Raw genomic sequence first — 27580 nt, 5'->3', positions numbered from 1 at the left:
TGACTTATGTGAGGCAGTCCACCTTTCCCAGCACCACTTGCTGAAGAGATTGTCTTTTTCTCCATTGTATATTCTTGCTTCCTTTGTTATAGATAAATTGACAGTAGGTGTGTGGGTTTACTTCTGGGCTCCCTATTCTGTTCCATCAATCTATGTGTTTGTTTCTATGCCAATACCATGTTGTTTTGATTACTGTAGCTTTGTAGTATTGTCTGAAGTCTGGGAGGGTTTTGCCTCCAGCTTTGTTCTTTTCCCTCAGGATTGCTTTGACAACTCTGGGTCTTTTGTGGTTCCATATAAATTTTAGTATTTTTTGTTCTAGTTCTGTGAAAAATGTCTTGGAGAATTTGATAGGGATTGCATTAAATCTGTAGATTGCTTTGAGTAGTACAGCCTTTTAACAATATTAATTCTTCCAATCCAAGAGCATGAGATATCTTTCCATTTCTTTAAATCATCTTCAATTTCCTTTACCAATGTTTTATAATTTTCAGTGTATAGCCTTTCACCTAGGATGCTGCCATTTTAGATTAGCACTACAATTCATTTCCTTCTAGTCTTTTTTCTTTCTTTTTTTTTTTTTTTTTTTTTTTTGTGGTACGCAGGCCTCTCACTGTTGTGGCCTCTCCCGTTGCGAAGCACAGGCTCTGGATGCGCAGGCTCAGTGGCCATGGCTCACAGGCCCAGCCGCTCCGTGGCATGTGGGATCTTCCTGTACCAGGGCACGAACCCGTGTCCCCTGCATCGGCAGGCGGATTCTCAACCACTGTGCCACCAGGGAAGCCCCTCTTTTTTTAATAATTGTGTTTTTTCCATTTGCTTTTTAAAATTGAATTATGATTGACATACAATATTAGACTAGTTTCAAGTGTACAACCTAGTGATTGTGATTCAGTATTTTTACACATTATGAAGTGATCACCATAGATCCAGATACCATCTGTCACCATACAGAGTAATTACAATATTATAGACTATATTCCCCATGCCGTACACTACGTCCCTGTGACTTTTTATTTTAATTAATTAATTAATTAAAACATCTTTATAGGAGTATAATTGCTTTACAATGGTGTGTTAGTTTCTGCTTTTTAACAAAGTGAATCAGTTATACATATACGTATATCCCCGTATCTCTTCCCTCTTGCATCTCCCTCCCTCCCCCCCTCCTTATCCCACCCCTCTAGGTGCTTACAAAGCACTGAGCTGATCTCCCTGTGCTATGTGGCCGCTTCCCACTAGCTATCTATTTTACATTTGGTATTGTATATATGTCCGTGCCACTCTCTCACTTTGTCCCAGCTTACCCTTCCCCCTCCCTGTATCCTCAAGTCCATTTTCTAGTAGGTCTGCGCCTTTATTCCTGTCTTGCCCCTAAGTTCTTCATGACTTTTTTTTTTTTTAGATTCCATATATATGTGTTAGCATACAGTATTTGTTTTTCTCTTTCTGACTTACTTCACTCCATATGACAGACTCTAGGTCCATTCACCTCACTACAAATAACTCAATTTCATTTCTTTTCATGGCTGAGTTATATACCACTGTATATATGTGCCACATCTTCTTTATCCATTCATCTGTTGAAGGACACTTAGGTTGCTTCCATGTCCTGGCTATTTTAAATAGAGCTGCAAGGAACACTGTGGTGCATGACTCTTTGAATTATAGTTTTCTCAGAATATATGTCCACTAGTGGGATTGCTGGGTCATATGGTAGTTCTATTTTTAGTTTTTTAAGGAACCTCCATACTGCTCTCCATAGTGGCTGTATCAATTTACATTCCCACCAACAGTGCCAGAGGGTTCCTTTTCTCTCCAGCATTTATTGTTTGTAGATTTTTTGATGATGGCCATTCTGACCGGTGTGAGATGATATCTCATTGTAGTTTTGATTTGCATTTCTCTAACGATTAATGATGTTGAGCATTCTTTCATGTGTTTGTTGGCAATCTGTATATCTTCTTTGGAGAAATGTCTATTTAGGTCTTCTGCCCATTTTTGGATAGAGGCTTTTTTTGATATTGAGCTGCATGAGCTGCTTCTATGTTTTGGAGATTAATCCTTCATCAATGGCTTCACTTGCAAATATTTTCTCCCATCCTGAGGGTTGTCTTTTTGTCTTGTTTGTGGTTTCCTTTGCTGTGCAAAAGCTGTTAAGTTTCATTAGATCCCATTTGTTTATTTTTGTTTTTATTTCCATTTCTCTAGGAGGGGGATCAAAAAGGACCTTGCTGTGATTTATGTCATAGAGTGTTCTGCCTATGTTTTCCTCTAAGAGTTTGATAGTGTCTGGCATTACATTTAGGTCTTTAATCCATTTTGAGTTTATTTTTGTGTATGGTGTTAGGGAGTGTTCTAATTTTATTCTTTTACATGTAGCTGTCCAGTTTTCCCAGCACCACTTATTGAAGGGTCTGTCTTTTCTCCATTGTATATTCTTGCCTCCTTTATCAAAGATAAGGTGACCATAGGTGTGTGGGTTTATCTCTGAGCTTTCTATCCTGTTCCATTGATCTATATTTCTGTTTTTGTGCCAGTACCAGACTGTCTTGATTACCGTAGCTTTGTAGTATAGTTTGAAGTCAGGGAGCCTGATTCTTCCAGCTCCATTTTTCTTTCTCAAGATTGCTTTGGTTATATGGGGATTTTTGTGTTTCCATACAAATAGTGAAATTTTTTGTTCTAGTTCTGTGAAAAATGCCAGTGGTAGTTTGATGGGGATTGTGTTGAATCTGTAGATTGCTTTGGGTAGTATAGTCATTTTCACAGTGTTGATTCTTCCAATCCAAGAACATGGTATTTCTCTCCATCTGCTTGTATCATCTTTAATTTCTTTTCATCAGTGTCTTATAATTTTCTGTATACAGGTCTTTTGTCTCCTTAGGTAGGTTTATTCCTAGATACTTTATTCTTTTTGTTGCAGTGGTAAATGGGAGTGTTTTCTTAATTTCACTTTCAGATTTTTTGTCATTAATGTATAGGAATGCAAGAGATTTCAGTGCATTAATTTTGTATCCTGCTACTTTACCAAATTCATTGATTAGCTCTAGTAGTTTTCTGGTGGCATCTTTAAGATTCTCTATGTATAATATCATGTCATCTGCAAACAATGACAGTTTTACTTCTTCTTTTCCTATTTGTATTCCTTTTATTTCTTTTGCTTCTCTGATTGCCATGGCTAGGACTTCCAAAACTATGCTGAATAATAGTGGCGAGAGTGGACATCCTTGTCTTGTTTCTGATCTTAGAGGAAATGCTTTCAGTTTTTCACCATTGAGAATGGTGTTTGCTGTGGGTTTGTAATATATGGCCTTTATTATGTTGAGGTAGGGTCCCTCTGTGCTCACTTCCTGGAGAGTTTTTAATCATAATAGCTGTTGAATTTTGTGAAAAGCTTTTTCTGCATTTATTGAGATGATCATATGGTTTTTATTCTTCAGTTTATTAATATTGGTGTATCACATTGTTTTTTTCTTTTAACATCTTTATTGGAGTATAATTGCTTTACAATGTTGTGTTAGTTTCTGTTGTATAACATAGTGAATCAGCTATATCACATTGATTGATTTTCATATATTTAAGAATCCTTGCATCCCTGGGATAAATCCCGCTTGATCATGTTGTATGATCCTTTTAATGTGTTGTTGGATTCTGTTTGCTAGTATTTTGTTGAGGATTTTTGCATCTATATTCATCAGTGATATTGGCCTGTAGTTTTTGTTTTTGGTGCCATCTTTGTCTGGTTTTGGTATCAGGGTGATGGTGGCCTTGTAGAATGAGTTTGGGAAATTTCCTCTCTCTGCCATATTTTGGAAGAGTTTGAGAAAGGTAGGTGTTAGCTCTCCTTTAAATGTTTGTTAGAGTTCGCCTGTGAAGCCGTCTGGTCCTGGGCTTTTGTTTGTTGGAAGATTTTTAATCACAGTTTCAATTTCAGTGCTTGTGATGGCCTGTTTATATATCTGTTTCTTCCTGGTTCAGTGTGGGAAGGTTGTGCTTTTCTAAAAATTTGTCCATTTCTTCCAGGTTGTCCATTTTATTGGCATAGAGTTGCTTGTAATAGTCTCTTATGATGCTTTGTATTTCTTTGGGGTCCATTGCAACTTCTCCTTTTTCATTTCTAATTTTATTGATTTGAGTCCTCACCCTCTTCTTCTTGATGAGTCTGGCTAAAGGTTTATCAATTTTGTTTATCTTCTCAAAGAACCAGCCTTTAGTTTTATTGATCTTTGCTATTGTTTTCTTTGTTTCTATTTCATTTATTTCTGCTCTGATCTTTATGATTTCTTTCCTTCTACCGACTTTGGGTTTTGTTTGTTCTCTCTCTAGTTCCTTTAGGTATAAGTTTAGATTGTTTATTTGAGATTTTTCTTGTTTCTTGAGGTAGGATTTTATTGCTATAAACTTCCCTCTTAGACCTTCCTTTGCTGCATCCCATAGGTTTTGTTTTCATTGTCGTTTGTCTCTAGGTACTTTCTGATTTCCTCTTTGATTTCTTCAGTGGTCTCTTGGTTATTTAGTAATGTATTGTTTAGCCTCCATGTGTTTGTGGTTTTTAGGTTTTCTTCCCTGTAATTTATTTCTATTCTGATAGCATTGTGGTTGGAAAAGATGCTTGATAGATTTCAATTTTCTTAAATTTACCAAGGCTTGATTTGTGACCCAAGATGTGATCCATCCTGGAGAATGTTCTGTGTGCGCTTGACACGAAAGTGTAATCTGCTGTTTTCAGATGGAATGTCCTATAAGTATCAATTAAATCTGTGTGGTCTGTTGTGTCATTTAAAGCTTGTGTTTTCTTATTTATTTTCTGTCTGGATGATCTGTGCACTGGTGTAAGTGAGGTGTTAGATTACCCCACTATTACTGTGTTACTGTCAATTTCCTCTTTTATAGCTGTTAGCATTTGCCTTATATATTGAGATGCTCCTATGTTGGGTGCATATATATTTATAATTGTTATATCTTCTTCTTGGATTGATCCCTTGGTCATTATGTAGTATCCTTCCTTGTCTCTTTTAACATTCTTTATTTTAAAGTCTATTTTGTCTGATATGAGTATTGCTACTCCAGCTTTCTTTAGATTTCCATTTGCATGGAAAATTTTTTCATCCCCTCAGTTTCAGTCTGTATGTGTCTCTAGGTCTGCAGTGGGTCTCTTATAAACAGCATATATATGCGTCTTGTATTTGTATCTATTCAGCAAGCCTGTGTCTTTTGGTTGGAGCATTTAATCCATTCATATTTAAGGTAATTATCGATATGTATGTTCCTATTACCATTTTCTTAATTGTTTTGGGGTTTTTTTAGTTTTTTTTTTTAAAGGAAGTACTTTTAAAATTTTATTTATTTATTTATTATTAATTAATTAATTATTAATTTATTGCTGCTTTGCGTCTTCATTTCTGTGCGAGGGCTTTCTCCACTTGTGGCAAGCGGGGGCCACTCTTCATTGCGGTGCGCAGGCCTCTCATTATTGCGACCTCTCTTGTTGTGTAGCACAGGCTCCAGATGCGCAGGCTCAGTAATTGTGCCTCCGGGCCCAGTTGCACGGTGGCATGTGGGATCCTCCCAGACCAGGGCTTGAACCCGCGTCCCCTGCATTGGGAGGCAGATTCTCAACCACTGCGCCACCAGGGAAGCCCCTGGGTTTGTTTTTGTAGGTCCTTTTCTTCTCTTGTGTTTTTCTCTTAGAGAAGTTCCTTTAGCATTTGTGTAGAGCTGGTTTGGTGGTGCTGAATTCTCTTAGCTTTTGCTTGTCTGTAAAGCTTTTGATTTCTCCATTGAATCTGAATGAGATCCTTGCCAGATAGAGTAATATTGGTTGTAGGTTCTTCCCTCTCATCTCTTTAAATATATCATGCCACTCCCTTCTGGCTTGTAGAGTTTCTGCTGAGAAATCAGCTGTTAACATTATGGGCATTGCCTTGTATGTTATTTGTTGTTTTTCCCTTGCTGCTTTCAGTAATTTCTCTTTGTGTTTAATTTTTGTCAATTTGATTACATTGTGTCTTGGCGTGTTTCTCCTTTGGTTTATCCTGCCTGGGACTCTCTGCGCTTCCTGGGCTTGATGGCTATTTCCTTTCCAATGTTAGGGAAGTTTTCAACTATAATCTCTTCAAATATTTTCTCAGGTCCTTTCTCTCCCTCTTCTTCTGGGACCCCTATAATGTGAATGTTAGTGCATTTAATGTTGTCCCAGAGGTCTCTTAGGCTGTCTTCATTTCTTTTCATTCTTTTTTCTTTATTCTGTTCTGTGGCAGTGAATTCCACCATTCTGTTTTCCAGGTCACTTATCCATTCTTCTACCTCAGTTATTCTGCTATTGATTCCTTCTAGTGTATTTTTGATTTGAGATGTTGTATTGTTCATCTCTGTTTGTTTGTTCTTTAATTCTTCTAGGTCTTTGTTAAACATTTCTTGCATCTTCTCAATCTTTGCCTCCATTCTTTTTCCAAGGTCTAGTACCATGTTCACTATCATTATTCTGAATTCTTTTTCTGGAAGGTTACCTCAATCTACTTCATTTAGTTGTTTTTCTGGGGTTTTATCTTATTCCCTCATCTGGTACATAGTCCTCTGCCTTTTCATTTTGTCTCTCTTTCTGTGAATGTGGTTTTCATTCCACAGACTGCAGGGTTGTAGTTCAGTATTTATTATGTAATGTTAAAGGAAAAGCAGGATAAACTCTATATATAAAATTTAATCTCAGTTTTATTAAAGTAATTTTAAACATGTACTTTGAAAAGTCTAGAAGGAAATACAACAAAATATTAAATATTTCCCCTAGTTATTAAATGTCTTTCATTATCTTTATTTTGTATAATATCTCAATTAATATAATACCCCAAGTCAAATAGATAATCTAATTTGGAATTTATTTTGTGCAGATTTTATATTATCCATTATGGAGGGACCTTAATGTTTTGACAGTGCATCCTATTTTGTAGTATTAAAAAGAAAACTAAACTTTTCCCTTCTAATAGAAGTTCAAATCAATGGTTATTCTTTAAAAAATAGGTCTAAAAAATTCTTGATATGGTGCTTAGAGCTTTGAAAAGCATTTGAAAGGCGTCTTGATTTTGAAAGAAAGGATGAAGACATGATAATGTTAGCTCTGCGTGTTGAGTTGAAAATGATACAATGATACCTGCTTGTTAGATACTGGACTTTTATAAGTGATGTTAAATGAATATAAAATGGTAACAATTTTGGACTGTATTCCAGCCATTGGCTCAAGGTGAAAGATGATTGATCAGATGCCGGCCCCCTCTGTCTCTTACTTTTCATTTCCACATTTTTGCCCTTCTCTCTACCTTTTATTTTTTAGAATGTAAGTTAAATAAATTTGAGAAGTGTAAAAAGTAGGAGCACAATATGAATTATAGGATCAATCATATTTCATCACATCTGGTTTTTTAAGTACTTGATTGTTTTTAAATGGTTCATTTCCACTCAATTAGAAAATGGATTTCATATTAACTGTCTCATTGAAATATTTTAAATTTAACATTGTATCTGTATCCTAGGGCTACATATTTATTTAACCCAAGAGAATCTATAAATGTAATATATAAGGATTTGATGAGCCTTCAGTTGAATATCAACATTTGGGAGAATTTAGTTTTTACTGATAAAATTATCCTTAATACTGCTAAATACTGCTAAATTATATTTAATTGATCATGATTAATGATGTATAAGTACTACTGATATTTTTTCAGCATTCTTTGTAACTCACATAAACTTTTCAGAATCCTTCTTATAAGTCCTGGTTACCTATAGAAATGTTTATTTCTATAAAAACATCCTTCACTCAAAAATTTTTATTCACCTTAAAATGAAAATTGTTTTAATTTTTTAATAGTCTTTGTTTAACAGAAATATTTCAGTGGTTTAGAATGGGTTGTTGGCTTGTCAACGAATCCCAAATTGACAGAGGTTATATAAAGATTGTCGGTGTTCTCACAAAATTCCAGGTATTACTTATTTTACTTCTAAATTGTGTAATGTAACTTTAGAAGGTAATATGTAAAGTGTGGATTGTTACTGTGTATAAGAATACTGTTTTTCATCTTAACTAGATTATTGCAGAAATATATTTTTTTAATATAGAAATCTTTGAAAAGCCCAAACTTGATTTTAAAAAATAACTTTTTATTGCTTTTAGTCATCCTAACATTTCTCTGAGATAAGGAGATTGGATAACTTTTGCCCAGTTTTATAGGTGATACTCAGGTAGAGGGATTTGTCGAAGATCACATCAAAGTTAAGTTGTAGAAGTGAGATTAGAATGGACCTTTTGACTTAGTTTAATTTTTTTTTCTGTGTTATGGTACTAAATAGTCATTCACAGTATTTCACCATAATCAGTGATACCATTTTGTTTTATTGTCTATTACCACCAATAGAAGATAAATCTTAACTCACTAGTAAGCCTTCAAACGAGTGTGACCAGAAGACTTTACTTTTGGGGGTTTTGGGTAGGAATGATAGTATAGTTAATTTCTGATGGTTTAATCCTAATGGGGAAGTAGGTATTTAGCGATAAATAAACTATACAATGCTGATCAACTATTGTTTTTTAGCCAGAACAGTAAAGCAGTAGCACTGGATAAATGTAAATGAGAGAAGCTAACAAGAGAGATTCAGGGCTAAAACGTTAGATTTCATCATGTGGTCCTACTGTGCACTATTGCATCCAATGAGGGATTCTTCTTTCTGTTACAGATGCTGAAAATTTCTTCTAAGGAGAAATATCCCTTATTTACTTTTGTAAATGGTCATTCCAGAGACTATGATTTTACATCTACTACAACCAATGAAGAAAACCTTTTCTCAGAGGATGAAAAGAAAAGATTAAAAAGATTTAGCACAGAAGAGTTTGTCTTGCTGTAAAGATTAGCACATTTGTGCTTGATGAGAAGAAATCCTTTGAAGGAAGCAAAATGAAGAGAAACAAGTATACTTGAAACTGGTTTATTTTCACAAATACCTTAATTTTATACATTCTTTAAAAAAAAGAACATTTGAAAATATACAAGTTTTAAAGATATTTTTTTGAAAGAGAAATGATTCAGTGAATCGTGATTTCTAATAAATATCAAGTGATTCTGGCTGCATTCCTGTTTCCCTAAGATCTGCTAATGATAACTCTCCCTTAACTGCAAGTCTTCCAGTCTTCAAATTCTTCCACCTGGGTCCAGTATTCTCCTGAAGGTTTTGTGATATTGGGCCCCAAAATAGGATCACCAAATAGTTTCAAAAGCTTCAATTTATACTAATGACCAGAAGGCAGAGAATGAATCTTCAGTGTTGCCTAAACCTCCTGATATTAATGCAAGCAAAGGATGCTTTTGGATGTATCTTGATACATTAAATAGTAATTTTTAGCTGTGATATGATACAATTATATAAGCAGAATTTTGAGTTAAGGTAATACTTAGCAATATGATTTTATAATGGCTCCTCATTTTGCTTGCTGTTGAGCCTTGTCTGAGGAGTGAAGGTAAAGTGTTGGTTTTCCCCACTGATTTAAAGGTTATGTTATTAATAATAACTACATCCAATCTAACAGATAAAGGCAAAATTGTTTGTTTCCTGTCTCAAAAATGAAATTTTATGGAAACTCTACTTATTATGCAGTTTTAAAATCTAAAGATAAGTACCAGGAAAGATACCAGTAGATGCTCCTCCATGTGATTTTTGCTATTTGTATAAATCAGTGCAGTGGTGTTTAGAAGCTGAGGCCATCTATAAGGTAAATCTGCCTTAAGTGTATTATGTATTACTTAAAGGCAAATTTGTGATATAAAAGTATGAGTTATTATTGAGCCAGGTTTATAAAATAAGTACTTTAATAAAGATGTAAGAACATAAAATGCCTTTGTTTTGGTTTTAATGGGATTATTTTAATCCTTTCATTTGCAAAACCATTGTCTCAAATGAATTCTGTTTATTTATAATGAAGGCAAATAATATTGTTGCTTTGAAAGCAAGTATTAACTTATTTTATGAAGCTTCCATGTTTCAGTGTGAAAAGGTGACTTATAAAGACATAAAATTGTGTATTATTTAAAGTCATTGATTTTTTTTCCTTCAGGAAGCCTATTTGTTAGGTTTAGAGTTACATTGAAAACTGAAAGAGGGTGGGCAGATAGATTGCTTTGGTATGCCTGATGAGAGAAATGAGGTTTGGCATTTCCTTGTGAAGATAGTTTATTGAATTCAAAAAATAGTCAGTAATCTAAAATTTTCCTTTACCCTAGATGAAATCTGGACAAGTTAAGTATGGTACTGATTTTCGTAGAATGTGAAAGCAGTACAGGTACAACAAGAAGCCAGTGGTATGCCTGATTTTATACACTGCAGCTCCCTCGTCTAAAGTACTGCAATTTGTTGTTCCTATACACCTGCAGTAGTCACAGGATTTTACAACAAACACATCAAATGAGAGGACCATATCTTCAAACAAATCAGAACTGACTGTAAGTGTTCTCTTACAAGGACTATATACAGGCTTAGAATTACAGGATAGCATTGTTATTTTCACAGCATATTTGGGGATGAGACAAAATTACACCTGGACAAAGTTGAGGTGAGAGGAGGGAGAAACTTCCTTTACATTGCATTATATTGAAAATACTCAGAATATTGCACAGACAAAACAGATCTTACAATACAATCATCCCCATGACTGAGAATAAATGGTTAGGATCAGAAATTATTAGAATAATATGCATATAAAAAGTAGTCAACAGTATGTATGAATGAATGAATGCATGCATTCATGAAAATTGATACGTTGATAGATTTATCTTGCCTATTAATAATAAAAAAAATCAGCTTCAGCCAAGGACCAGCCAAAAGTGCTAATCTTTTAGTGGAAAGACAGCAACAAAACTACATCATTAGATTTAGAATAGAGGTTTCAGACTTTGTTTTGAACACAGATTTCATTTAAAGTTCTGACAGCCAGTAAACTCAGTCAATAAAGCTATTGGATGACCTCTTAGCGTGGAATAAAGGAAAGTAAAAAAGGACAAGATTCTAAGATGGGTGTTCTGTTAGAATTATGATAGGATCCTCCATTTGGACATCAATATTAAGATACTAGATTTTACCATTAACATTTCAGAAATGAATTTAAAAATTTTTTGATGTGACTTTTTGGTGGCCAAGGTTTCTTTTCTCTCTTCTTCATAAAATTTGACACTTTGAATCCCCTTTTGTCAATGTATTAACCACCAGCAGGCAATCTTGAGAGTCATCATTTGGTGAATGACTGAATGAAAAGATCCTTTATAGTGTAAGTCTATGCAAAAGAATTTCCCAGAGGCATCCATTTTTCTGTTTTCACATTAAACCAACCCCATTGAATTTGTATTAGTGAGAAGACAACTTTAGAGGATTAAAAATTCTGTTAACCTTAGGATTTAGCATTGTCCAAGGGCAAACATATCTAAAAATATATATGTTAATTTCATCTTATTTTTAGGAGAATGGAAACAAAATAGCAAAAATGACATCTGTATAGTCCATCCAATTTTAGGTCAGAAATCTATATTTTTTAGAGATCTCTTGTTACTTTCTCTTATTCCATGCCAGAAAGCACTGTATTTCTGGTCAAATCTTACTAATCCAGTCTTTTTTTTCCCTTTCCTCTGCTAATTTCTTTGCTACTAGGAGAAAGATTTATTTTCATGGTTTATCACAGGTCACTTTCAGTAGCTTGCATTGTACATCTAAGTCTTGACTATATTTTCATACACAATCATAAAAACACTATAAAGGATTTTCCAAAAACAGGACACAATAGGAAGAACAGATAATGAAAAAACACTTAAAAATATTAAATCAGTATATGAATTTTATTGAAACAGACATAAGATAAGGAGGAGATTGAGAATTTAAAATAATAGTGAAATAGAAGCAAGATATCCAGAATATATTGATAGAGGCAATTTCTTAGAAAGGATAATAGATTATTATTTTCTATAAAAAGAAGAGCAAATGTCTTTCAAAAAATTTTAGGAGAATAAATACTTAACCAGTAATATTTATTATAGCCTCAGTATTGTCAATCAACCACAATTTAATAGTACTATATTCGGTTGAGCATTTAGACTGAGTATCTTGAGGTAATGAATTGAAAAGGTGAAACGTCAGACCAGGAAAAATTGGAAACATCCTATTGATTCTAAAATATAAATTTTCTATCATTTTATAGTTTGAATATTAAGTCAGTTTAGAAATCTGAAGCATTTTTGTGTGGTTTTCATGGTTATATAAAGACTTTCTCTTTGCCTATAAACTTTGGAAAATATTATATTTAGAGTCATTATTGCAGAAGTCCTCAGCATTATTGGTGGCAAGCAATGGCCCCAAACAGTGGTTGAGACTTCGCCTTCCAATGCAGGGGGTGTGGGTTTGATCCCTGGTCAGGGAACTAAGATCCCACATGCCTTGGGGCCAGAAAACCAAAACATAAAAATGGAAGCAATATTGGAACAAATTCAATAAAGACTTAAAAAAGAAAAAGAAAAATATGCTAAAAGTGGAGAATACATATTTGTATTAGGTAGAAAAACTATTGTGCTACCCTCTAACCAATTCCTCCAGAAATTTAGAAACTCAATTTTCCCCTATTTTAAGTTAATAGTCCAGATACTGCTGTCATTCAAGAATGAATCACAAAAGAATTCTACAGAGAATTATCTTTTATTTATAATTATTGAAAATTAATAAGTATAAATATAATACTTATATTTTATACTAAGACAATATAATAAGAATTGGGAATTCATGGGTTTTAAAAGAAGTTATTTTATAAGCAGGAAAGGTAAAGAAAGGAAAGTTAGAAGTCCAATAGAAGTTTGATAACAAAAGGATGAGAGAATTATTGACAGCAAGTTTTGAGTGTGTCTAGGCAAATACACCATATCAAACTGACATAGGTAAAAAGTATGAATTTAAAAGGTTTGAAGGCTGGGATGATTTAAAATTTTATAAAAATATATTTAATTTATTCCTTTCTTTTTTTGGCTGTGTTGGGTGTTAGTTGTGGCACGTGGGATCTTTTGTTGCGATGCGTGGGCCTCTCTCTAGTTGTGGTGCATAGGCTTCTTTTTAGTTGTGGCATGCGGGCTCCAGGGTTTGTGAGCTCCAGAGCACGTGGGCTCTGTAGTTTGTGGCACACAGGCTCTCTTGTTGAGGCATGCAAGCCCAGTAGTTGTGGCGCATGGTCTTACTTGCCCTGCGGCATGTGGGATCTTAGTTCCCTGACAAGAGATCGAACTCGCGTCCCCTGCATTGGAAGGCAGATTCTTTACCACTGGACCACCACGGAAGTCCCTGGATGATTTAAAATTTGATGTAGGCATTGGAAGAAAGTAAATACTGACTGATACCAAAAGGTAGATATGTGGCTGCCATGTTGCACAACTCCAGGGGGGCACTGTTTTCAGTGTAATGTGAATGGCACTCCTGGAGTTGTACAATGTGCCATCCTTGTAGCTACTTGCTATTTATACAGCACTGTTCTGATCAGTTGTATCAAATTATAGCTAATGAATCTAAGATGGGGAATTAGATCTTGGATTAAGGAGACAATTAAGGAGTCCTGAGACTTGGATGATCCTATAATGGAGCAGCTCAGGAGAGTCCATAGTTAGGACTCTATCTACTAAGTTATCAGGGAGCTTTAATGGAGAGATACACATACATATTTAAGTTATTTCCAAGTTACTTTAACTAGATATCATAGAAAAAAATCCACCCTACACTTCTGCTACCTCAACATAGTATTTTCACTTGTCTATATTGTCTTCTATTTTGTGTTTAATAGGTTGAATTTTGATTCTTATTTTTAAAATTTAACTGCATTCTGTTTGATAGAGAGAGCCACCACTTATCAGTCTTTCAACTTTTGATTTGTGTAATGACATTGTCTCTCTGACTTGCATGGTAGTCTTTCCTGTGTCTTGTATCTGGTTCGTAAACCTGATTCACTGTGCTTGGCCAGTTTTGTGGCTACAAGCCCATGTCTAGAGAGAGAGACCTAGAGAGAGACTCTTATTTTCGTACATAATATGTTCCTGTAAACACTTAAAACAGCTGAATGTGAAGGAACTGAGCCATAGATGCTTTCAAACAATATTTTAAGGAAGGTTCTGTCCTAGAGAGTATAAAATATTATGGAAATATTAAAAACATTATAAAATTATTTTAATCATATAGTCTTGACATAATCTTATAGTTCTAGCATTTCATAGATGTTCTTTATTTTTGTTCCTTTATAGTCAAACATACAGTTGATTGACAGAGTCCAGTGAGCATTTCATTTAGGCTGTTGATTATTTCTGTCTTTATATTAATTATATGAAATTTGAGACCTACATTTCTTACCGTGAGTTTTAGCACTTTCTTTTTTCTGTTTTCCTGTCATGTTTACAAAATAAGGGGAAATGAAATATAAAATCCAATATTGTATAAGCTGTTACATAAAGATTGTGGTATTAGCTGGCACACAGCATCAGCTCGGAGCTCATAGTGCTTCTTTGTCAGCTGATGTTCAAAAGTCCAAGTTTTATAATATTAAAGGTCATTTAGGAGTATCAGATTATATGAAAGTCTAATGTCTTTTTGATTTATAGCCATCCTAGTGGGCATGAAGTGGTATCATGTTTTTTTAAAAAAATCACTATTGAGATGTCATTCACCCTTTTCAAGTGTACAGTTCATTGGTTTTAGATATATTTGCAGAGTTATACAGTGATCACCACTCTGAAATTCCAGAATATTCTCATTACTCCAAAAAGAAACCCTGTACCTATTAACTAATTTACTTTCTGTTTGTGTGGATTTGCCTATTCCAGACATTTCATATACATGGAATCATATAATATGTGGCCTTTGGTGGCTGACTCCTTTCACTTAACATAATGTTTTCAGATTTATCCACATTGTAGCATGTATCAGCACTTCATTCTTTTTTGTGACTGAATAATATTTTATTAGATGGATATACTACATTTTGTTTATCAGTTGATGGATATTTTGGTTGTTCCTACTTTTTGGCTATTATGAATAACACTTCTGTGAACACTTGTGTATATGATTTTATGTGGACATTTGTTTTCCTTTCTTCTGGGAAATTGCCTAGGAATGGAATTGCTGGTCATATGGTATCTCTGTGTTTAGCTATTTAAGGAACTGCCAAATTGTTTTCCAAAGTGGCTGCACCATTTTGCAATTCCATTAACAATGTATGAATGTTCCAATTTTTCTACTTCCTCACCAACCCTTGTTATTGTCTTTAATTTTAACCATCCAATGTGTGTAAAATGGTACATTATTCTGGTTTTGATTTGCATTTTCTTAGTGACTAAGGATGTTTAGCATCTTTTCATATGCTTGTGGCCATTTGTATATCTTCTTTGGAGAAATGGGTATTCAAGTTCTTTGCTCATTTTAAAATTGCTTATTTGTCTTTATATGTATTGAGTTATAAGAGTTCTTTGCATATTCTGGATATAAGTCCTTTATCAGATATACATGATTTAAGAACATTTTCTCCCATTCTGTGGATTTTTTTACTTTCTTGATGGTATCCTTTGAAACACCAATAAAGTTCAATTTATCTATTTTTTATTTTTTATTTGGTTGCTTGTGCTTTTGGTGTCATATTTAAGAAACCATTGCTTAATCCACGATCACAAAGATTTATGTACTTCTTTCTAAGAGTTTTATAGTTTTAGCTCTTACATTTAGGTTTTTAAATCCATTTTGAATTGATTTTTATATATGGTGTGAGAAAGGTGTCCAAATTCCTACTTTTGCATGTGGACCCAGCCACTCCGCGGCATGTGGGATCTTCCCGGACCGGGGCACGAACCCATGTCCCCTGCATTGGCAGGCGGATTCTCAACCACTGCGCCACCAGGGAAGCCCCCAGCACCATTTCTTGAAAAGACTATTCTTTCCCCCATTGAATGGTCTTGGCATTCTTATTGAAAATTAATTGACCATAAATGTAAGAGTTTATTTCTGGACTCTCAATTCTATTCCATTTATCTATATGTCTATCCTCATGCCATATGTATATGATGTATAGTTGATTTACAGTGTTGTGTTAGTTTCTGCTGTATAGCAAAGTGATTCAGTTATACATCTCTATACATTCTTTTTCATATTCTTTTCCATTATGGTTTATCACAGGATATTGAATATAGTTCTCTGTGCTGTACAGTAGGTCCTTGTTGTTTATCCAGTACCACGCTATCTTGATAGCTTTGTAGTAAATTTTGAAATTGAGAAGTGTGAGTCCTCTAACTTTGTTCTTTTTCAAGATAATTTTGGCAATTCTGAATACATTGTATTTTCATATTAATTTCAGCTTGTCAATTTCTGCAAAATTTTTCTTCCTTTTTTTTCAGTCTTTATTTTTAAAACATAAAGTGTTATTGAATTTCCACATAGTATGAAGTTGGCCCCAAACACCAAAGATACTTGTTTGCAAAGGAATAAAACATGCAAAACATAGGTCATATAGGTATGGTCATATTGTAAAAGAACATATCAAATTACACTAGATTACAGCCAGAACAAGTGTTTCAAAACTAAGACTTTACATATTCACTTAATACTACGAGTTTGGAAAAAATTATGAATCCTTATATTTAGGGAAAAACAGATACTTAATTTCCCTGTCAAGCTCCAGTGTTCCACCATGGAGATGGCATAAATGAACTGGTTAAACTATAGAGTCAGAGTGGCTCTGCTCAAATTGTGACTTTAGCACTTACTAGCTATGTACATGGCCTTGAGCAAGTAACTTAATCTCATCTATAAAATATGGATAATAGTAACTATCACATTGGGCTATTGTGAGGATTAAGTGAGGAAACATGCAAAAACACTTAGAAAAATGCATGGCACATAGTGAGTACTCAATAAGTGTTAGCCTTTAAAACTTGTCAAGATTTCATTCATCTCTGTCTTAATATTTGAAAAGGCTTTAAGAGTAGGTTTTTTGTTTTTTGTTTTTGGAACTGACATTGAAGAACAAGAATTAGAAAAGAAAAGAAAAAAAATCAAAACCCCTAAAACTTAATTCCACTCCAATATTGAGTGTCTGTTGGGCTCTATAGAATACCTTGAGGTAAAAAAGTGACACTTCTGTCAGGAAGCTTAGAAATTTACTTAAGGGTGGGGAAAGTACACCAAAAGATGGTCACACTTTGTAGGGGAAGAGAAGACTTATAATAGAAATTCTATAAAATAAAATTGTATTTGGTTTCAAAAGAGAGCTCACATCTGGTTATGGAGATTAGGAATGTCTTCATGGAGGAGGTGTCATTTGAGATGAACCCTAAAAGTCTGGCATATAGGCAGTGGTGAAGTTAAGTAGTGGGGCTAATAAGGAAACAGCACAAAGACTCAGAGACAGGGTCCGTGGACATGTTTTCTAAATGAAAATGGGGTTGGGGTGGAGGGTTATCGCCATAGGGCACGTTTGAGGTGCATGTGGCTGCTTTTGGTTGTTCTACTGACCAGGGAGCACTGGCGGCATTTAGTGGGAACGATGATAATAAACATCCTGCAATCATGTGGACAGAAGAATAAGTGATAAGAATGAAACATATGTCAAAGCTATATTACTGAGGATCTTGAGGGTCAGGCTGAAATTTACACTTAAGTAGGTAGATGCCTGGGAGGAGAGCCACAGGAGCAAGGATGTATGAAGGAAGAAGCAAAGGGTATAGAAGTCAGAAGAACTGGGGTTTAGTTCTAACACTTTAAAACATGAAGATTTAAAATTGGAAGATGATTTCTCAAGCCCTATCCTTAGAGTCTGTTTTACTTTGATATAATTCTGTAGAGTCTATGGATGAACTTAGTGAATTTAGGTGGGGCTGAGGAACAGTAAGTCATTTAATGTAGAGGTTCTTAACCTGATGAATCCATGAGAATTCAAGGGTCTGTAAACTTGGATGTGAAAAAAATTACATCTTTATTTTCACTAACATCTAACTAAAACATAGCATTTCCTTCCACTAAGAATGCAGGCAAAATAGTATAGTAATATTAGCAGTACCTAGGACTTTGCAACTCATAGAAATCATAAATTCTTTCGTACCATGGTTAATGCGGTTATCTTGAAATATTTACACTGCCTTGAAATTATGGTAGGACTTATTAATGTGTTGATAAAGAAGCCAATATATTACTATATATCAAATTTTAAAATATTTTCATAACTATTCCCTTTGTAACCATGTGCATTTCATTTACATTTTAAAATATTTTATTGAGAATGGGCCCATAGACTTTACCAGGCTCCCAAAGGCTTTAAAGTGAGGAAGTGGGAGAAACGGAATGACAGAAGGTCATGAGGATGATAGGCAAGGCAGAAGTTCAGGCTGAAATCTGGAGTTGGAGCATTTTCAGTGTTGAAGTAGATGGATGCACATCAGGAGGAGAGGGTGTGAGATGATGACAGAGCAGCACCTGGAAGTGGGAAATGCAGAGCCACCCTCACCATCACTCCCCGCCCCCCCCCCCCCCTCAATGTGAGGGATTCAGATACAAGGAGAAGTCTCTGCTGGTTGAGTTTAGATGGGAATCAGTATCATCAGGGAAAGAAAAGTTTGAGTCAGTGTGAAGAAAAAGAGGGTTAATGATTGCGATGATGATAACAATTGCAACAGCTGCCATTTATTGGGTACTTACCAAGGATTTTATAAAAAACATACTATTTCATTTAATCGACACAAAAATCCTGGGATATTAGTTATTTTTATCATCTTTTACAGATGAAGAAACTGACATTTCAGATACAGTAACTTGCTGGGTTAGCACAGTTGATAATTTGCAGATCTGGGATTTAAACCTCTCCTGATTCCAAAGACTATTCTAGTTTTCCCTGGAGGGTAGTGAGTTAGCGGCTCCAAAGGACCGAGAAGCAGGCGCTAGTGAAAATGGCACATAGAGTGGAGGAAGGCTGGGTTGGGTGGGGATGAAAATGGGGCCAACTGTCGAAGGGTAGCCTTTGACCTAATATAGCCAGAATTTTGGAAAACTGGGAATGAAGACACAGGCAGTTTGAAGAGGTTGAAGAAGAGATGAGAGACACTTGACAGATTTGCTTATGTTTTACTGGCATTGAGAATCAGATTCCTGTTTGAGAAACTGCTAAATAGGTGGGAAGTTTTCGTAAGATGCTCCTTTTCTCTCTTCCCTTCGAGCAGTACATCCTACTTACCCTGAGGTGAAGAGTCTGATCTTAGTAGCCTTATGAGGCGACAGTTTGAGCCCTCTCTTCTTTGCCTGGCCTTCAGACCCCAATTTTCCAGAGACCACAATTGAGAAAGACCTTTTGTTACTGTACAATAGGGGGAAAACTCCCAGTGGTAGAAAACAGACTGAGGACTTTGCAAAATATAGCAAGTTCATGTCTGCTAATATGTTAAGTTATTTGGCCTCCCTAGTTTAAGTAGTGATTTGTTGTTTTCATGCTAATACAAATTCTTGTATTAATAGGAGCATGGCCTGGGTTTCTTCATCCGCCTGGGAAAAAATTACTTGTTTGATGGTAAACAAAGAACAGAAGAATTGATTCACTGTCCTCATTTTAAAAAAAGATGGTATGAAGCAATAGTGGAATAATTTTAATTGTAACCCTCTAACACTTGCCATCAGTAAGATCATTTGTGTTCTGTTTTTAGGAAATGGAGTATTAAAGAGTACATAGTGCATTAGAAATGCAAAACATGACCGCATGTTCTCAGGATTTTGTCAGTGTTACATGAAAGAGCGCTTGTATTGGGATACTCAGCTCTGAGGGTATTCTCTGTTCAGTGTGTATTTACAGAGATGTATGAATATTTGATTAATGAGTCATGGTCTCTGGAGAAATTTAATAACTGTATTGCTGTACAAAGCCAGGCCCTTAACTATTAACACAGCTGCCAATAGTGTCATTGACACTGCAACTCTTTCTGAATCTAATATATTCTGTGGAGTAAATTCCTTGGTCAAAAAAAGATCTGTGAGAGACATTATTCAGTTATCTGTTTTGAACTTTACTCAATTTAGAGGCTCTGATTTGTAAAGATTTTTCCAGTAAAAACAAGCAGTGATATGGAAACTTAAAAATGACCTATTTTAAATGATTACTTTTCCCAGAAATTAGTTGAAAAATCATTGATAAATAAAAAGTGGTTGATAATTCTCTTCAAGTTTATCTGTTAGGGATTCAGCATTAATGTTGTCTTGCTGATCATATTAAGAAATATCCATAAGAAGTAGAAACATGAGGTATACCTGTGATTTAGATATAGATCTCACATCTATTTGAATGTCATAATCTAAATTCATTATTAAACATAATTTAATGCTTCTTCAGGAATTATGGAAGGCTAATTTATCTCTTCATCTATTTTTTGTTGTTTGTTTTTAATATCTATGGAGAAATCAATTGCAACTTTCAAAAGGTAGGTATTTTAGTCTTGTTACCTCATTTAACTGCTTGGGTAACAGGGAGAAATGTCAAAAAAAGATAAATTTAGTGCAGAAGCTTTTGCTGGAAGCTGTAACTGCATGTTAGAATTATCCATGCTATGCAGAATTTCCTGCAACACTTCTCCTTAGGGCCACAATGCATTACAGCAGACGTATAATGAAGCTGCTATAAAATCTCTGGTAATTAAGGGGGATTTGACAGTAATTGCAACAGTGAATCAACTTAATTATTACCTGCTTCAAAGAGAGCTAACCTGATGTTATAATCTAACCTTTCCTACTTTTAAAATGGGAGATTAAACAAGTATATGTAGCATTTAAGAATTAAATCTGTTGAGATAGAATTGCATTTATATACTTTTAATATACATTTTATACACATGTACACATCAGCTTCTCAAGAAAAACTAGCATTAGGCTCTCTGTGATCCTCTGAAGTTATTTGGTATATTCTGGAAATTGAAGCAAACCCACAATCTCTGAATGGAGTCTGCTTCTCCTCAAGCCCAGACAGACCTTGATTATGGTTTGCCTGACTTCCGCAACATAAAGAAGGATGCTTTCTTAATATTAACACGTAAAGAAAAGAAACACCATTATTATTATTGTTTGCATTTAGATAGACTAGCTCTTAGAATCTTAAAATCTCAAGAGCTACAAGCAAGCTGATATGAAAGTGAAGATTTAGAATCAAATGAAAGCTCTTCTATAACTTGGTATATTCAACCCTGAGTGCAAAGAACAAGACACCCAAGTTTCAGCCCGAGTTCTGTCTGTGGTAATGCTTCCTATAAACTATATGCTCCTATTTCCTGTAGCCCCGCTGTCTTTCTTCTCACAGGAGTGGGAATGGAGAAAGATGAAAGTAGTCACTGTGATTTGGATGAGTTCATGTCATATACCATGTGCTATCAAGGACTTAGAACAATTAATACCAGGTTCCATATTTATGATTTGACATACCCCACCCCACCCCCACTCTGGCAGATACCCCTCTCTTTTCTGCTTTTCAGTCTTATATCTTCATCGGCTTTAGCTTTACCTATAGCCATATTAATTCTCTGTAATTATAGTAAGATTGGACTTCAGTAGTTTTGTTTTGGAGTGTGAATCTTTTTGTATTTTGTGTCTGCCATATGTAGAGACCCAGTAAACTGACTCATTTCATAAGAGATGATCGATTATGCATAGATGTGGTACAGTTTGGGATGGAATAATCTTATCCTCAGTTACAGTTTGCCACACTAGAAGTAGGTTCATATGAAAATGAACCAGAATTGATTCTCCATCTGGGGCAGCAAGACCCCTGGGCAGGCTTTGATCATCGATCTTTGTAAGATTTCTTCTGGTATGTTGCAAATTCAGCCTGAAGGAAGGATTCCTTGAAGGAAGATTGAGAACATGTGTTATATACCTAGTTTTCTAATGTTGCTTCATACCACTAAGCAGATTGTTTCTCAATATATGAAGCAAATAAGTATGGTCAATAATGAATAACAATTGGAAAACTAAGCAATGTGAGTTATAATTTCAATTTGGTCACTGATTGACTTGAGGAAAATTGCCTGGAACCTCTTTTCGTTTTATTCCTCTACTAGACTGAATTTCAGCTACTCTACAGGAATCCCCTAAAACCCAATCCGCTTGTTAGAAAACTTTTACCAAAGCAGAAGCTCACCTAAGGCGTGGCCTTTGTAAAGGTAGTTAGTACAACTTCCAGAGGTACCTATTTTGTGATCAGGGATCCTCCTATTCCACATGAGCCATGGTTGTCTTCAGTTCATGCTCATAACTTTTAATTTACCAGGGATCAGTGATCTCTGCAGGGTTTATCCCTCTGATTTTTATCTTTTAGATGGTTCATTCCTTGTTTTAATGAGCAGAGGAGGTTACAGGGCATGAAACTCAAACGAAATGATTTCTACTTGATAAACAATGTAACAAGGCCATGGAAAGAAGTTGGAACTGTTGGCCAGAGAAATAATCCTTTACTTAGACAATTTATCTATGTACTTGAGATAGAAAGGTGAACAAAACAGGCAAGGTTTCTGCTCTCATGGAATTCACATTTAGTTGTAACTTCTATGTACTAAGTGCTTACTATTCTAGGCACTTTATGCGCATTATCTCATTTTTATGCCATAGACAGAAATCTGTGCTTTATACGGAAGAAATTTGAGACTCAGATTAATCAAATTGCCCAAGGCTACCCAGCTGGTAAATGATTCATTCAGGATTCCACCCCAGATCTATTTGGCTCCATAAATGGTTGAAACTGCTAAATTTTGGGATTGTATGTAGAATTAATGAACCATGTTGTTCTTTTCCTAGATATTATAAGTTAAAACTAACCATATCTACCATGCCAAATATTTACTATAGTAATGCAGTGAGGTAGAGAGCCCTTTTTATTTTTGCTTGTTTTTTAAATTAGATGTATATGACACATTAATATCCTGTTTCTGACAAAACCCAGAAGTTAGCAAGGTTTCATGAAGACCCCCTGAAATACAACAGAATTTTCAGTGTCAGCATTTTCAGTGTCAGATATGACATAAGAATCAGTAAGTTTTGAAGCTGTTACCTTCCATGCAAAAGCTATTACCCTCTCTCAGTTCCTCTCAGATCTTTTCCACAAACAAAACACGTACTGACTTCTTATGAACTTTATGAAGAATGGGCATCCATTTAGAGAACTGCATTGTAAGACAAATTGTCATACTTCTTTGTTCTTATAGAATGATGGAGTAAAAAAAAATAGGATTATGCTTTCTGAGAGAAAGTTAATTATACAATCACCTCAATTATTCAGGGGTAGAATATTAGATTAGGGATATATTCACTCCTGCCTTGGGCGATAGAGAAGGACTTTTTAGTTGACACTAACATGATTGCAATAAGGGATTACATGTGAGCTGGCATCACCTGAAAAATGACATATATCTTTGAAAGGTGGCCAAGTTTTGGGGACCTTAGAGATTATCTAGTCCATTGTCTTCTTTTTACAGATGAGGAAACCAAGGCCCCCAAAGATAAAAGTACTTGCCCAAGTTACACAGCTATGTAGGACAGAGCTCTAATTAGAATTCAGTTTGTTCTTTTAGCTGAGAGAAAATTCATTTTAAAGAGTTAATATTTGGTAGCTTTAATATAGATAAAAGAACATCTAGTGATGTCTTTTTTTTTTTTTTTTTTTTGTGGTATGCGGGCCTCTCACTGTTGTGGGCTCTTCCGTTGCGGAGCACAGGCTCCGGACGTGCAGGCTCAGCGGCCATGGCTCACAGGCCTAGCTGCTCCGCGGCATGTGGGCTCTTCCCGGACGGGGGCACGAACCCTTGTCCCCTGCATCGGCAGGCGGACTCTCAATCACTGTGCCACCAGGGAAGCCCCTAACCTGAACTTTTTAGTGCATGGAAACCCCTAAGAGAGCACAAATTCAGTAACTTCCAGGCCTTCAAAAGGCTCGTGCCAGGATCTTGCACAGTGTCACTTCTGCTAAATTCTATTGAGCAAAAGCAACTCAAAAGGCCAGCCCAGATTCACAGGTAGAGGAAATACACTCCATTTACTGATGAGAGAAATGGCAAAGAATTTTGTGGTCATCTTTAATCCATTATCATCTCAATTTTTTAGAATCTCAATTTTTGTTTCTCAACCAATCTTATATCTTAACTTTCTTACCTTTTTAATGTCCATAGCAAACATCCAACAAATGCCAGTATTTCCTTAGCCCAGGCAATAACCTATATGTTTCCTCAATTTCCCCTAAAGACAAAGAAATTCACAGACATACACAACTCAGGAAAATGCTAGGATTATGACGTTGTGAAATTCTAGATTTCAGAGATTACAAAAATATCCTTGATTATCTGCATGAGATCTGAGGTGAATTTTCCAGCCCCCTTTATTCTCTAGGGGTATAAAAAGAAGACTTCAAGTCCCAAGAAATTTAAGTTTTTGGAATAAAAAGAAATATGAACATGTGAGAGTGAGCCAGAGGGAGAATTTTGGCTGGGAATTTAGATGTGTAATTTGGTCCAGCAAGAAGACCAAATCCATTTTCCCTTTGGCTGCTGCATTCTGATTTCTCTAATAGAGTCTGAATTTAGAGAATCATCTTCTCTGACCAGGTACTCCTCTGCCAGAACAACAGAAAGTGCCAAACTGACGTGGCAGTGATGGCCAACTTGACATGGAGACACTGGAAAAATAAGAATGAGGGATCAGCTTTGATTTCCCTAAACTTTATTTAAAAAAATACTTACAAAGGCGCTACGCACAAGCACTCAGATCTGCTTTTCTGCTGAAAAGGCAGTGACTGCACTGCCAGAAGGGCCCTCTTACTGAAGCATGTAGACAATGGTGGGGATGGGTGTTATTGAGTGGATTACGCTGTAAAGACAGCAATGTGATTTTAAATCCCCTTTTCCCTGAAGGCACCAGCAGAATCATCAAGAGGTAGCCTCTTCCCCCTCAAATGAGATACAGCAGTTTATCATGTCAGACTGTACCACAGAGGGTTAAGGCTATTGGGCTTCTGGCTGTCAGGAACAGGATTTCATATTGGGACCCCTCAGGACATACGGAAGGAAGCCTAAAAAGTTCATTCTCCTTTTCCCATTGTCTAGCATCTTGCCTCCTTTTCCCATCCCAGTGTCCTCTTGACCAACCTTATAGTCCAAATCCAAATCATGTCTATGAAATAAGCATTGTAAGATTTTCCTCTTATTAAGAGAGGGTTCCCAATTGTATCTGAATAAATTTAGTAAAAAGAAGTAATGGGTTTTTGATCTTAATTTATGAATTTTCATAAGCTTCCACAAACTTAGAAAACTATCTTTTAACATTTGGAACAATTCTGTGAAAAGAATCTGAAATTATTTCTGCCTAATAGAGAGTAATCTATGGAGGCAGGATCATGAGACAGAAATACACATATGGAATTCTTTTGCAGAGCTACTATATTAAGATTCTGTTCACAGCTCCTATTAGAGTTCATCACCATCTATTTCAGATTTTGCTCATAGTAATTGTTTCATTGTAAAAATCTTTTGTGTCTGTTTTCTGAATTGCTATGTTGTCTATAAATATTTAGTGATAATTCATGATTGGGTTGTATTTACCCCTGTAGTTATGTATTACAAATGAAACGGCAGCATCTGCTGAAATTAAAAGTGGCCACATTTTCACTGGAGCTTAATTAAATGCCAAAATTTATCTATATTAACAACAAAGTACTGAAATTTATTGATCAGTTCACATGATATAAGTTGACAAATGGCTTAAGCAATTTCCATAATTTTCTACACGTGTTAAAATTTGTAATGAAAAAGAACACTATATTAACATTAAATGAGAAATGAAAGGGAGATTTTGTACTGGGACCAGTGCCCTGGAGCAGTGTACTTTGTTTTCCAGGCCCTGTCCAGGCTTGCTGTTTGAGCTGTGTACAGATGGGTCTCTGACAGTCCTACAGCTGTTCTCCTAATTGTCCATTAAGTGTTCTATTGATTCTCTGATTCAAAGTACATGTCTTTCAGCTCAAGCTATGCTGTGAAGTGGCAGACACATTCCTTGTAGAATGACAGAGCTCCTTGAAATCTAAAAATGTGGTCTGCCAGTTTCAATTGAGGATCCTGCTTTCAAAGGAAAAGGCTTGGTTAAAGGCGCTTTGTAATAGCTGGTTAGGTTTTATTTTCTAAACTTTTAGCATCAATCAATTAAAGCAGCAGCAGCATGAAGAGTTTTAATTCCTGGTTAAGCATGTACAGATTGCACCTGGCTGATTCAAGGTAGGGCGAGGGGATCAGTATTGGTAATAGAAGATCAGCCTTCTTTAGCTTGGTGCAGATTTTTTTCCCTCTGTGAACCTGACACGCACAGTCATTTTCATTTGACTTGCAAGTTCACTTTTAGCATTTTTTTAAAAAATTGAGATCATCTGCAATTCCAGATTATGCCAGTCAGAAGCCTGTTTAAAATCATCTTTCTTTAATCTGGAAAGTGAAAGTTAAGATGCATATCTGTTCTGAGGACCATAAATCTTCAGAGAAACAAATAACCATAGATAAAACTGTAAAAGTTATTTAGTTCTCCACTGGAAGAGGTTTATTAATGTAAAATTTCCAGTCCACCGTGTCATGATTTGGTTAGCACTCTGTGTCTCATTTGTGCAATGGTACCTCAAGCAAAGAGCTGATCGCTTCAGAGTTTGAACTTTATCAGTTGTGTAGTTCAGTTGTAATCTAAGTGCAAGGAATAAAACAAAAGCCGCTCTCCAAAAAAAGTCCAAAAGTATGGTTTAGGTCACCCCCAATACTATTTGCTTTCTTTTCTTAATGAGATGATACATCCTAATGTTTTTACCATTTCAGTTTAGCTGTTAATTGCTTTGTAATATATTATTTCAATAGAAAGCAGTCTTATTATCTAGTAATCTTTCAGCTATAAATGAACTGAACAAATAATGTTTGTGGCCTCCAGTGTATCAGTTTAATTAGGAGCTACCCCAATGGCCCTAATCAGGGCTGAGGTTCTCTAGTGTGACTTTAGCTATTAAGTTTTGAGATTCAGCTAGATTTTCAAAGGGAAAAAAGACTGTCAAACACACATTTAAACGTGTTTAATGTGTTAAATACACATATATTTAAATGTGTAAAAATGAAAAATATAGATTATATTAAGGAAAATCACTTTAAGGGAGTGAGTAATTAAAAACTGCTCTGTTTCTCACCATTAGCTGCTTGTTCTTTTTTTATGTCTCCTTTGTATCTTCTCACAAGAGCCCCTTTTGAAGAATACTCCCTTTTGTTTTCCTCTCATTATTGTTGGGTAAAGGAGCATGGCCACTAAACTAGTGTTCTCTTTGTCAAAAGCAAGTGATTTGTATCCTGATGCTCTGTCTGAAGTATGACTCTCTTTGCTCTGACCCTCCCAGTCTTTAAGCCTCTACGTTGTAGCATCCTAAGTAGGAAGTGAGTGATCTGAAGTAAGAGTTGCTGAAACAGGGAGACAGAATTTAGATACTTAAAATTTTTTTCTAGTGTAATGTGTTTGG

General features: G+C 35.4%; 1 protein-coding gene across 4 annotated transcripts in view; it reads left to right on the top strand.

The window, feature by feature from the left end:
• The window catches only part of ATG4C (autophagy related 4C cysteine peptidase), a 90862-nt gene extending 80981 nt beyond the window's left edge, over positions 1-9881 (top strand). Inside the window, exon 11 of one of the 4 annotated variants that reach the window (XM_067006793.1) lies at positions 8793-9881. In XM_067006793.1, coding sequence (XP_066862894.1) covers positions 8793-8801 — 9 coding nt within the window. In that variant the 3' untranslated portion in view covers positions 8802-9881. Of the gene's footprint in view, positions 1-7867; positions 7980-8730 lie in introns of those variants that run through there. The other 3 variants (XM_059063948.2, XM_067006786.1, XM_067006789.1) reach the window with 3 other exon arrangements.
• The last annotated feature ends 17699 nt before the right edge of the window (positions 9882-27580 follow it).

Source organism: Kogia breviceps, chromosome 1 (genome assembly GCF_026419965.1).
Source record: "Kogia breviceps isolate mKogBre1 chromosome 1, mKogBre1 haplotype 1, whole genome shotgun sequence".
Classification (NCBI taxonomy): domain Eukaryota; kingdom Metazoa; phylum Chordata; class Mammalia; order Artiodactyla; family Physeteridae; genus Kogia; species Kogia breviceps.
The sequence above is the reverse complement of the archived record's forward strand: the minus strand, read 5'-3'. Positions and strand labels throughout refer to the sequence as shown.